This window comes from Electrophorus electricus, chromosome 10 (assembly GCF_013358815.1).
Source record: "Electrophorus electricus isolate fEleEle1 chromosome 10, fEleEle1.pri, whole genome shotgun sequence".
Lineage (NCBI taxonomy): Eukaryota > Metazoa > Chordata > Actinopteri > Gymnotiformes > Gymnotidae > Electrophorus > Electrophorus electricus.
This window is the reverse complement of record NC_049544.1, coordinates 22557990-22571273: the sequence shown is the minus strand read 5'-3', so window position 1 is coordinate 22571273 and position 13284 is coordinate 22557990. Positions and strand designations below refer to the sequence as shown.

The window sequence follows — 13284 nt, the reverse complement described above, 5'->3', positions numbered from 1 at the left end:
AGTGATGATGGAGAGGTGGTGGTGGGGTTTGTAATGATGATGGAGGAGGTGGTGTTGGGGTTTGTAGTGATGATGGAGGAGGTGGTGATGGGGTTTGTGGTGATGATGGAGGAGGTGGTGTTGGGGTTTATACTGATGATGAAGGAGGAGGTGTTGGGGTTGGTGGTGTTGGGATTTGTAGTGATGATGGAGAAGGTGGTGTTGGGGTTTGTAGTGATGATGAAGTAGGTGGTGTTGGGGTTGGTGGTGTTGGGATTTGTAGTGATGATGGAGGAGGTGGTGGTGGGGTTTGTGGTGATGATGGAGGAGGTGGTGTTGGGGTTTGTGGTGATGATGGAGGAGGTGGTGTTGGGGTTTGTGGTGATGATGGAGGAGGTGGTGTTGGGGTTTGTGGTGATGATGGAGAAGGTGGTGTTGGGGTTTGTAGTGATGATGGAGGAGGTGGTGGTGGGGTTTGTAGTGATGATGGAGGAGGTGGTGGTGGGGTTTGTGGTGATGATGGAGGAGGTGGTGTTGGGGTTGGTGGTGTTGGGATTTGTAGTGATGATGGAGGAGGTGGTGGTGGGGTTTGTGGTGATGATGGAGGAGTTGGTGTTGGGGTTTGTGGTGATGATGGAGGAGTTGGTGTTGGGGTTTGTGGTGATGATGGAGGAGTTGGTGTTGGGGTTTGTAGTGATGATGGAGGAGGTGGTGTTGGGGTTTGTGGTGATGATGAAGGAGGTGGTGTTGGGGTTTGTGGTGATGATGGAGGAGTTGGTGTTGGGGTTTGTGGTGATGATGAAGGGGGTGGTGTTGGGGTTTGTAGTGATGATGGAGGAGGTGGTGTTGGGGTTTGTGGTGATGATGGAGGAGTTGGTGTTGGGGTTTGTGGTGATAATGGAGGAGTTGGTGTTGGGGTTTGTAGTGATGATGGAGGAGGTGGTGTTGGGGTTTGTGGTGATGATGAAGGAGGTGGTGGTGGGGTTTGTAGTGTTGATGGAGGAGGTGGTGTTGGGGTTGGTAGTGATGATGGAGGAGGTGGCGCACAGCTCAAGTAAACAGCAGTCTGCTTTGAAGGTTTTCCTGAAGAAGATTTTGCTCTTTTTCTCACTGTTATGAGATAGACCTCATCCTCCAGTGGGTCAGGTATAAGTTGGAAGTAAGTACAGGGAGCTTCATTCAGTCTGTGCTGTTGATGTAGTGTGCAAAGACTGGTGGTTCCGAACACGTGTTAACTGCATCAGTGGGGCTGGGGACGACCTAAGACACCAGGGAGGCCTCCATGGGTTCGTAAATCCCGGGGAGGCCATCGTGGGATCAGTAAGTGACGGGTCTGTGAGTGTGGAGGGGGACTGTTGAGCATTCTGGAGATGAAACACAGATGAAAAGAGGTGACTACATGACACCCCTTGCAAGGGAGTGGGTTCTATATATCAGAACCTTATGGTGTGGCACAGGATCTGTATCAGCTGAGTGTGTGTAGAAGGGTTACTGGAGCTTATCTACACAACGGCAGGTGGTGCATATGAACATCAAGATCATGGTCATACCGATGAATCTGTGACTTTGTGGTTGATGGAGGGTGTGAGTGAGAATCTTCTCACAGGGCACCATTGTTCTCCCCAGATCAAAATTCTTCTGTTTCCAAATGAACTTTTTTTTTGTTTGTTTTTATTATTATCAAATGCTGCATGAATGGTAATTTGGTTGACAGAAGATAACTGTTTCATATTCAGTGTCAACGTTATCCCCGTAGCCTGGTACCTATGCTATATCTGTTGGGGGCTGTTGTTTTCATATACACTTGACCATTCTCATGGCCACGCCCCTGGCCACACCCACTTTTTGTACATTTTTTAGGTAATAAATAAGAAATTAACAAAAATGCATTTGGTGTTTAAAAATGTGTGAAACTTTTTCTGTGAGAGGAAACAAACAGCAGAACCCATGCCGGGGTTTGGAAAACAGCCCCAGGGTTAGATTGTGTGAGAGAGTGTGTAGGTGGTAGAGAGTGTGAGAGAGAGTGTGTAGGTAGTAGAGAGTGTGAGAGAGAGAGTGTGTAGGTAGTAGAGAGTGTGACAAAGTGTGTAGGTGGTAGAGAGTGTGAGAGAGTGTAGAGGGTGTGAGAGAGTGTGTAGGTGGTAGAGAGTGTGAGAGAGAGTGTGTAGGTAGTAGAGAGTGTGAGAGAGAGAGTGTGTAGGTAGTAGAGAGTGTGACAAAGTGTGTAGGTGGTAGAGAGTGTGAGAGAGTGTAGAGGGTGTGAGAGAGTGTGTAGGTGGTAGAGAGTGAGAGTGAGTGTGTAGGTGGTAGAGAGTGTGCGAGAGTGTGTAAGTGGTAGAGAGTGTGCGAAAGAGTGTGCAGGTGGTAGAGAGTGTGCGAGAGAGTGTGCAGGTGGTAGAGAGTGTGCGAGAGAGTGTGCAGGTGGTAGAGAGTGTGAGAGAGATGGTGAGAGCCATGAAGCCCTGGGACAGATAGGGGTGTGTCATCTGTATGGGCATGGCAGCCGCATGAGTCTGGAGCCGTGGAAGTAAGGACAAGCAGGTGAAGGGCCCTACGGAAGACACAGCTTTACTCTGCACTTTATAGGGATGTCACATATTAATTAGACCAAAATAAAGTCAACGTGCAACTGGCTGGCATGTGAACGCCCTACCCACCAAACGCACAGAGGTGAACAGGTCAGGTTAAGTCCACGTCCCATGGTCGCCGGGTTGAGTCTGCGCTCATCTGCAGTTTCTGGCCGTGGCCCAAAATGCCTAATAGCATTACAGCTCAACATCACCATTCAAGCCACAGTATTAGAAGAATGCCAGATTCAATAAAAAGCACTGACATGGTGGCCTTATCCATATAGCTGACAGCCCATAATTCAGGCCTCAGTGTTACCGTGGTGACACTGGAATGTATACAGTGTGACAGAGGGGCGATGGGAATATTGTAATTGAAGTGGGGAGAACAGGGAGAACAGTGGGAAAACTTGGAACTGAATGAGATTTTCCGGCTGGGAATTGGGGTACAGCGCAGAAAGGAAACACATCACACTTAGACACATACATAGACACACACACACAGTGCAGACGTGAGGCTCCCTGCCGCAGGGCTTTGTTTTTCCCCCCGTAATGCTTAGCTGATACCGGCTTAATGAACTTTGGTGTGTGTGTGTGTGTGTGTGTGTGTGTGTGTGTGTGTGTGTAATTGGAACAGACAGGCCTTGTGAATGGGAGTGGAATTTATGGGAACAGAAGGAGGGAGCGAGACAGAGGAGAGGGGGAGAAAAATGACAAAGGAGAAAAAAAGGAAAGAATTCTGGCTGCGTGAGAGAGGAATTCCAGCCTGCAGAGACTCACTGATTCTGGTCTAATTATCAAATTAATGCAAGTGTGATGCAAGTGTGAAGGGAGAGAAAAGGATAAGAGAATAAGGAGACAAAGCCCCGTGTCTGTGGCAGCGGAGTTCAGCTCCCGCTCAGTGCTCAGCTAGTGTTGTTCTTTGAATAATCCCACAGATAGAGCCCTCTGTGTACCAGACAGATCCTCAGACTACTGCACACCAGTCATTCACTAACACTGCTCCCTCCTGTGTGTGTGTGTGTGTGTGTGTTATACAGACAGACTACAGGCAGAGTTAAACAGCGAGATAGCCTACAGGCAAAGTTAGCCAGACCACAGGCAGAGTCAGAGAGAGAGACTACAGGCAGAGTTAGACAGAGTGAGAGAGAGGGAGAGAGGGAGGGAGGGAGGGAGAGTATGTGAGTTGGGAGTGAGTGTGTGAACAGGAGAGTGAGTGTAAGGAGAATGGGGGTTGTTTCCCACACTCTCTCTTTTCCCAGAGTATTCCTACTTAATCCGTGTCGTAATTAGGAGAAAATTCCGGGGCACATGCTCCAATACACCCACTCAGCACAAGGACACAAATACACAGACACCAATGTACACACACTCATGAACAGACATGCATGTACACACACACACGACACACATGCACATTTCTGTTTTTCCATTTTCCTCTCTCTCGCACAATCTCAGGGTTTACACACTGTTTAATATCGGATACCGTTAACTCACACACTATCCCTGATTCAGTTTTATCTCCCTCGCGTGTGTGTATCTGCATGTTTGTGTGTGTGTTTCTGTCTCTAACTGGCAGTTTCGGTCAGCCAACCTGCTAGCCTCTCTCACTCTCTTTTTCTCTCTTTCGCTCCCTCCCTACCCCCTGATAAAGAGTAAAAGAACAGGCTCTCCTGAGAGAGAGAGAGAGAGAGAGAGAGAGAGAGAGAGAGAGAGAGAGAGAGAGAGAGAGAGAGAGAGAGAGAGAGTGTCCAATCTTTCTCCCTGTACTTTTGGTTGGCATTTGTAAATTTGGAGACCCACACAAGCACCCTTCTCATGCATGTACATGGTTTTAATCCATAAACAAATGGAAAATATCCAACTGCAGAGATGACCAACCTCTTGCGTTTTAAGAGTCTATAAGTTTTTAGAATAGTTTGTGTATTAGTGTTCTATTGGAGATCTCTGGCTAATACTTTTAGAGCAATGGTTTATGTTGGTAATAATGAAAGATTATGGACTAATGGTGATAGTTACATGTTTTCTAAACAAATAATAAATAAATAAACCCAACTATGTGTATAAACACCCCCATCAAGACCAGACCAAAAGTCAAAACACATTGGTGAAGGAACTCGGAGAGGCTGGAACCTGCTTTGTTCCGGATGAAATTTCAGCTCCCTGCTAAGCCGCTGCTGTTTCTGGGGTGATGTTTTACTATGACTGTGCTGGGAGATTGTTTCTGTGTGGGCTGGGTTACTCTGTGCTGGGAGATCGTTTCTCTGTACTGTTTTACTCTGTGCTGGGAGATCGTTTCTCTGTGCTGTTTTACTCTGACTGTGCTGGGAGATCGTTACTCTGTGCTGGGTTACTCTGATTGTGCTGGGAGATCGTTTCTCTGTGCTGGGTTACTCTGACTGTGCTGGGAGATCATTTCTCTGTGGGCTGGGTTACTCTGACTGCTGGGAGATCGTTTCTCTGTGCTGGGTTACTCTGTGCTGGGAGATCGTTTCTCTGTGCTGGGTTACTCTGACTGTGCTGGGAGATCGTTTCTCTGTGCTGGGTTACTCTGATTGTGCTGGGAGATCGTTTCTCTGTGCTGGGTTACTCTGACTGTGCTGGGAGATCATTTCTCTGTGCTGGGTTACTCTGACTGTGCTGGGAGATCGTTTCTCTGCTGGGTTACTCTGTGCTGGGAGATCGTTTCTCTGTGCTGGGTTACTCTGACTGTGCTGGGAGATCGTTTCTCTGTGCTGGTTACTCTGACTGTGCTGGGTGATCGTTTCTCTGTGCTCGGTTACTCTGACTGTGCTGGGAGATCGTTTCTCTGTGTTGGTTACTCTGTGCTGGGAGATCGTTTCTCTGTGCTGGGTTACTCTGACTGTGCTGGGAGATCGTTTCTCTGTGCTGGGTTACTCTGACTGTGCTGGGAGATCGTTTCTCTGTGCTGGTTACTCTGACTGTGCTGGGAGATCGTTTCTCTGTGGGCTGGGTTATTCTGTGCTTGGTGGGAGAGTGAGGAGAGTGAAAGTGGGAGAGGAAAGAGTGAGAGTGAGGTCACAGTTCAGTGCACTACTCTGAAGCCTCTCTCACATTATCCATTTTGGCGGGAAACAGTGCCCCACCTCAGGACCCCCACTACACACACACACACACACACACACACACACACATTTTCCCTCCGCATTTTAAGGAGATTAAGACCATCTGCAGACCCTTGAAGGACAAAAGTGTGTGTTCCTGTGGTGACTGTGTTCTACGGAGAGATTACACTGCTATACCAGCCTCCCCCTCACACACACACAGAGAGAGAGAGAGAGAGTGAGAGAGAGCGAGAGAGAGAGAGAGAGAGAGAGAGAGAGAGAGAGAGAGAGAGAGTGAGAGAGAGAGAGAGAGAGAGAGAGAGAGTGAGAGAGAGAGAGAGAGCGAGAGAGAGAGAGAGAGCGAGAGAGCGAGCGAGCGCACAGAAGCTGCATTCTACTACATTTGTGATCTGAAGGATTTTCACTGACCTGGGGTAAATTGGTGATGACATCAGGGCTTCCTCATCTACAACCTGAGGGAAACGTACTCTTCACACTGGGATTATTAAGAACTTGTCATTGTTTTATTAAGGACATATTTAATTGTTTTATTATAAATGTATAATTAATAGGATGCTTATAAATCATGACTGCCTTCTATAGATCAAATCTATAAATAAATATAATTGTTATGACAATACATATTTAGCTATAATGACAATATATTTAAAATATTAAGGGCGTAACTGTCTGTGATTGGTCAGCATGTTCTCAGCACAGTACAAAATGTGATCTGATGTCACTATAAAATACTGTATCTCTGTTAGAAGCCATTTAACTTGTAAGTTTAGCAAAATTTTGTATCAAACTGTGTAAAAATAAATGTGTGTGCATACGTATGTGCGCGAATGTGTGCATATGTGTATGTGTGTGCACCAGTGTGTGTGTGTCTGTGTGTGTGACAATGACAATGCACTGAGAAAAAGAACCGTTGTGTGGATGTGTGTGTCTGCCGTGTGGATGCGTGTGCCAAAAGTGTGGATGCGTGTTCCAACCGTGTGGATGCGTGTGCCGGCCGTGTGGATGCGTGTGCCGGCCTTGTGGATGCGTGTGCCGGCCGTGTGGATGCGTGTGCCGGCCGCGTGGATGCGTGTGCCAACCGCGTGGATGCGTGTACCGGCCGTGTGGATGCGTGTGCCGGCCTTGTGGATGCGTGTGCCGGCCGTGTGGATGCGTGTGCCGGCCGTGTGGATGCGTGTGCCAACCGTGTGGATGCGTGTACCGGCCGTGTGGATGCGTGTGCCGGCCTTGTGGATGCGTGTGACGGCCGTGTGGATGCGTGTGTCGGCCTTGTGGATGCGTGTGCCAGCCGTGTAGATGCGTGTGCCAACCGTGTGGATGCGTGTGCCAACCGTGTGGATGCGTGTGTCGGCCTTGTGGATGCGTGTGTCAGCCTTGTGGATGCGTGTGCCAGCCGGGTGGATGCGTGTGCCGGCCGTGTGGATGCGTGTGTCTGCCGTGTGGGATGTATGTATTAGAAACATGGGCTCAGTCAATATGTTTACGTTTTTTTTGTTTTTTAATAAAACTGTTTTTCCACATACAAACTCCACAATATGTTTCTCTAAAACATCTTATGTACACCAATATTCACAAATTCACATTTTTTACATAAAGCTGCCACAATGGTCAAATTCCATATACACACAGAAACACACACGAGACACAAAGTGAAATGGCATTAAAGGGAAATTTAGAGCTTCTGTTTTTAAAATCCATTTGGCTTCTCTTCTCTGTTGATTTAGTGCACGATGAACATGGAACATAAACATTAAAAAAATCCAAAAACAAACAAACAAACAAAAATCCGAATACCACTCAGTGTGAAAAAGAAACAAACAAAGTGACTGTGTAGAGCCTAACCTGTACGAAGTGACTGCGTAGAGCTCGCTAACCGTTGAGTGTTTGGTGAGTGTTTGCACACGTGGACTCCTGTACGCCCCCTCGAGAGTCCAGAAGAGCAGCTGTGTTTGGTAAAGCATCTCACTGAGCTGTAGAGTGTAGCTTTGGAGAGAGAACACAGCTACACTACAGCCCTTGCTACCTAAGGCTCGTTGTGATGCCACAGACAGTAGGCTATCCGCATATCATCAGGACACACTGGGTTCGATCATAGAATAAACTCGTCATTAAATAATTAATCCTCTTAGATTGCAAGCATTAATATAAACATTTAAAATCCAGCCGTTTCCACAAAAGAATAAAAAATAGATAGTTTGTCAGTTTCAATTATAAAATGCCTAATAAATTTATACACGGATCTTATGGGACCCTGGCACTGTTTCTACAAATTAAGGAAAAATCGTACAGATGGAAGCGGATTGAAAGTGCCTGGAGCTTAGTTCCGACCTGGCTGCCAGAGAGCACGCGCCACGTAGCATCTTCTCTGTGTTAGCCTGCCAGCACCGTCTCCATTCTGTTCTGTTAGCCAAGCACAGCGCTAACTTCTCCGAGCATATACAAGCAGCGTTAGCCAAAGCCCTTTAGCATAAGATGGCTATGACCATTTCCACTTCCCCCTCTATGCTACATATAATCTGGCGTAATTTGGTTTTTCTGCAGCAATACACAGAATTCCCATTTTATCATCAGTGCAAACTCAAAAATAAAATTACAATGAAATTATAATCTCCACACAAAAGTGTTTTCCAAAACGAATATCCCCAAAGGTTTGCTGCAAATAAACAATAAAAATGCTTGTTTGTGTTGTTATTGTAAAATACTGTAAAATGTGGTGTACTACAGTTGTTTGTTCTTAGCTTATGAACAAGGGCTGTAAGGTCACCAGTGATGCTCTCCTGAAATAGAGGATGCTGGGGGTTTCCGTGAAGCGATATTTCCGGAGCAAAACTCCCCGTCGGAGGTGTTCCTGTGACCGTTTGAACCCAGTCTTCTGCACGACCCCGTCCAGCCAGAGGGTCGTGGGTAAAGGAGTCGGCGCTTAAAGGCTACAGCCTCTGAGCTCAAAGTCATCGCGGGCTTCCTTCATCTGACTAGCTAGCTGTCTCTTTATCTGTCTGTCCAACTTTGTGTCTACTGCTTTCTGAAGCAGTTGAAGATTTTGAGACATTTTTCTCCCTTCCACTCGCTCGCTTCCAGAGCGTCTGAGTGGCATCCGATGCTTTCTCAAACTCTCTCTGTCTCTCTCTCTTTCTTTCTCTCTCTCTCTCTCTCTCTCTCTCTCTCTCCCTCTCTCTCTCTCTCCCTCCCTCTCAGTGTGTGTCGAGGGTACAGGGAATCTGCAGTTTCAGTTTGGCCTGTTCGTATACCTTCAGGAAGTCTTTATACCGTGGTGCACAGCCTAGCCACGCCTCCCCAAAGTGGACTCGCCCCGTGAACAGGAAGCTGCCAGAACCAGTCCTCACTCCACACCTCAGTGGCGTCCGGATCTCTCCGGAATGCGTCAGGCGCCCGTTCCTTGAGAAGAGAGCAAACTTCTGCCGGTAGACGCGTGTAGCAGTCACTTTGATGACGGCCGCCTGCAGAGCAGAGTCTGTCTCCACCGCACGGATGTGTCCTTTCACCACTGCGCGTGCACACACACACACACACACACACACACACACACACACACACACACACACACACACACACACACAGGAACCCAGGCATTAAAGACGCACCCCTTAAATTCATTTACGAACAGATGCACTCTCCATAAACCTGCCAGAGTGGATGTATTTGGTCTGATAGTAACTAAACTCTGAGAAAGTCCTTTAGAACTGTGTGGTTTAATATGCAGGGATTAGGCGAACTACTATGACCTGATGACTGGGTTTAGTTCTAAGTGGTCCTTACCGTAACACTAGTGGTCCTTGCCCTAACACTAGTAATCCTTACCATAACACTAGTGGTCCTAACCCTAACACTAGTGATCCTTACCATAACACTAGTGGTCCTTGCCCTAACACTAGTAATCCTTACCATAACACTAGTGGTCCTAACCCTAACACTAGTGATCCTTACCCTAACACTAGCCCTTGCTCAGAACCAGTTAGCTCACCATCCAGTGAAAGTGTCTTTTTGCTAACCTTTCTCTATATTGTGATGTGCCTTTGAATATTTGTTTTAATAGGTTATGGCACATAAACAAGGAACTGTATATAATGTGTGTGAATATGTGTCTGAGAGAAAGAGAGATTGCTTTAGTTGATCCCAGTAGTGTTTGGGTGTTCTAAGAGCTTTGACTCCAATAATGTAATCCACCCCCTAAACTTGGTTTCCATGGAAATGCTACTCTATCTGACCACATCTCAATTAAGCTCGGACTGAACCACTGTGCAGTCAGGTGGGGAGGTGGGGGAGGTTGGATAATTCCACTAAGCTGTCATCTGAACTTTAACCTGACTTCTGACTTCTGCATATATTAGGCACACTGGGTGGGGCTGAGTGGCACATGTATAAATCTGTGTGAGTGTGTGTGAGTGTGGTTTCCCTCCAATTCCAGTCTCTCTCCAACAGATACAGCTGTGTACTCAGACTGTGGCTCGATAGGCACGCAGTGTGTGTGTGTGTGTGTGTGTGTGTGTGCCTGTTTGCCTGTCACTGGTACTACATTTCACTTTTTGGAAGATATGCAAAGGTGAGACTCACCGAAGTCGCTGGTGCACACAGCCATCAGCATCTCCACGTCATTACATGGTCTACATGCTCCTGTGAAAGACAACAAGAAAGAAGTTAGTCCCACAGAGCTCTGACCAGTAATAGAACAACCACACACACACACGTTACTCTTACAGCCTGGAAACTAGCACAGTGGTGCGTGTGTCCTGTTAGGTGTGACCTGCGTCACCTGTTGAAGAGCAGTATAAAGCATGTGTAAAACCCCCAGTCTGTTGCTTCCTGCTCTGGTTCCTTCCTCAGAATAGCACACACACACACACACTGACTACCTATGAGGCATCCAAACTACCCCCTTTATAAAATCTCATCTTTTGTACCTTGTATTGCATATATATGAGTGAGTGAGTGTGAGTGTGAGAGAATGTGTGTGTGTGTGTGGGGGGGGGGGGGGGGGGGGGGGGGAGTGGGTTGAGAGTTGAACGCTCGGCTATGCTACTTGTGAACCTCTTTAGTAGAGGAGCTTTAAAGTGGCCCAGTCCTGTTATCTGAACAAAAACTCTGTCTCTCAGCTGACCACAGCACCCTCCCCCAAACCAGTTACCACGGATACAGCTTGCTCATGCGGCACACTGAAAGGACCAGCCCCCACATACTGAGCTTTTGTCCTCTGCTTCCCTCTCTCTCTCCCTCCCTCCCCCTCTGTATCGTTCTCTCTCTCTGCTTGGCTTCCTTACACCTTTTCCACACTCTCTTGCGAGCTTTTCCCGAGACATGCAAGACTGCTAAAGTTCGTTGAAGGTGTTACAGCAGAATTTCTCACAGGCCACCATGTTCAGCCATTTCCGACAGGTTGTTTCAGGTGGATGTGACAGTGTTTTGTCAAGAACCTTGTTGGGTTTGAAATTAATTCAAGAATTTAGCATGATTCATTTGAACCAACAGTATTTTTATCTCTTTTTCCAAACTTTGTGAAACCCATTTCTGTGTGTCTGTATGTTTTCTGTATGTGTGTCTGTCTTTCTGTCTGTGCATCTGTGTGTCTGTGTCTCTTTATATCTGTCTGTCTGTGTGTACGTCACCTCACCTTCACTGCTGACTAGATCAGCACCAACTGAGTTGCCAGAGAGCCGCACTGTCCAATCCCCTCTCAGCTCATATCGGAAAGCCGCAATGCGTCGACTGATGTCCTGGTGGGGCGTGGCTTGCACAAAGAGGGCGGGTTTTTCTCCTGGCATGACGCTGAAGCAGTGCACACGGGCGGGGCCGGGAGTGTCGCTCAGCAGGAGTTCCAAGATCCCGTCCCGCTCCAGGTAGAGTTGGGCCCCGCCCCACTGTGGCTCCGCCTTTATACAGGCAGAGATGGGGCTCCCGCTGGCCCCGCCCAGTCCTGGCACCGCCCACGGTAGGCGGGGAGAAAGTGTGAGTCGGAGCGCCCCCACTGGGTACAGCCAATCAACGGAGCCTTCGGCACACTGCAACCACACCTGTTCCACACTACCCTGCATCTGGGACAAACCACTGTGGCGGGGGGGGGGGTCAAAGAGAGAGTGAAAACAATGAGTGAGGGGTGTTAGGAAGTGAGTGTGTTCAGGTTTGTGCTATAATATCGTCTTTTCTTAAAACAGACAAACTTTTGACAAACAACCACTTGGCCACAGAGGCATTTTGATCAGTCCCAGTATCTGACACACACACACACACAAGTTTTTTTTTTCTAAAATAAGTCACCCAGTATTTGGGATGTGTGGTCTGACTGATGTGGATAACAGTGAACATCAAAGCAACAAAGCCAAATAAACGAGTACAGCTGCTCTCTCTGTCTTTCTTTGCTCTCTCTGTTGGTCTGTATCTGTTGAGTATGCCGTGCGCCCTTTTGCTGCGCTCAGACGTAGATAATGAGAGGAGGATGTTTGAAACGTGTTCACTTGTCTTACCATTTAAAACGCGCAGTGGCAGTGGCCTGTTCTTCGATGTTCGGGAACGACCAGGCGCCCTCTAGTGGCGCTGAGTCGAAACGCGTTTCTAGCTATTTAAATAATTTAGTGAACTGAAGTTGATTTTAGACGCACGTCCTTTGCCATAAGTGTAAGGTTTGAACACTCTGCTGATTTGGTTTGTAAGACGTGAAAACCCTCATACACATGGCCTATATCAGCTGTTTACGCTGATGTATGTTTATTGGAGAATTAAACTGCTAACCATCAGACTACGCGAGGGCCTGCGGCGCGTCCAGCGCTCGAGCTGTTGCCCGGTGAGTCGCCCCTGAGCGCGAGCGCGGGCTGTAGGAACGTTCTTCACGCGCGAGCTGCACGCTGCAAACTCAACGAGGGCACTAAAAGTTCTATAAACGGCCCCTGCGAAGCACGTCTTTGCTTCAGCATAAGCTCTTATAAAATGCAAATACTACGCGCGCGCGCGTGTGTGTGTGTGTGTGAGAGAGAGAGCTAACTTTACCTTCCCCTCCAGCTGCACTGATCAGCTGAGTAGCTGGCCCGCGCCGCGTGCACCACCGCCACTAACGCAATCCGCACAAAAACCCGAAATTCCATCACGTTCAGCGCAGAACACCGCGTCGCGTGGAGATGCACAAATAATCCAGCAAGACGAGTCCGGTACTGCTTCCGCTTACTGCCGCTGGGAGTAAAACCTACACTCTCACGCGGCTAGTAGACATCCAGCCCATGTCCGCCGTACCGTCGTCGTTAAAGGGCAGTACTCGCGCTGTGCGACCATCACTCGCGCTCTCTCCAACCACAGGGCTGGAGTGCGTGCAGGATGCAGAGGCTCGCCTCGTCCCCCGGAGGAATGCACCGTGCGACCAATCAGTAGCGAGGGACGTGAAACTTTAAACCCCTCGCGCCGGGGGGGGGGGGGGGCGCGGGGGGAGGGGACGCGGCTGTCGGACAGTTAAAGGCCAACGATGAACGTCGCCGGACACGGGAGCAGAAAGGCCACGCTTGGGGATTTAATTGGCCGCCGCTAATTGCATGCGCGGACGTTTGGAACATAACACGGACAAAGAAAACCATGCGTGCAAACTGTTTTCAGCTCAGCTGTGACAGACGTTGCAGCGCAAAGCCCACGCGCTTAATGCGCAGACTGCAGTCTAT

The 13284-nt window shown here is 48.3% G+C and overlaps 1 protein-coding gene across 1 annotated transcript; it reads right to left on the bottom strand.

Annotated features, from left to right (window-relative positions):
- Nucleotides 1-8647: 8647 nt before the first annotated feature.
- metrn (meteorin, glial cell differentiation regulator) lies at nt 8648-12920 on the bottom strand. Its single transcript, XM_027003127.2, has 4 exons — nt 12629-12920; nt 11259-11692; nt 10205-10264; nt 8648-9137 (listed from the first exon to the last, which is right to left on the bottom strand). Exons 1-4 carry the CDS (start codon nt 12721-12723, stop codon nt 8824-8826), a joined length of 903 nt encoding a protein of 300 aa, XP_026858928.1. The 5' UTR covers nt 12724-12920; the 3' UTR covers nt 8648-8823.
- Nucleotides 12921-13284: the final 364 nt, after the last annotated feature.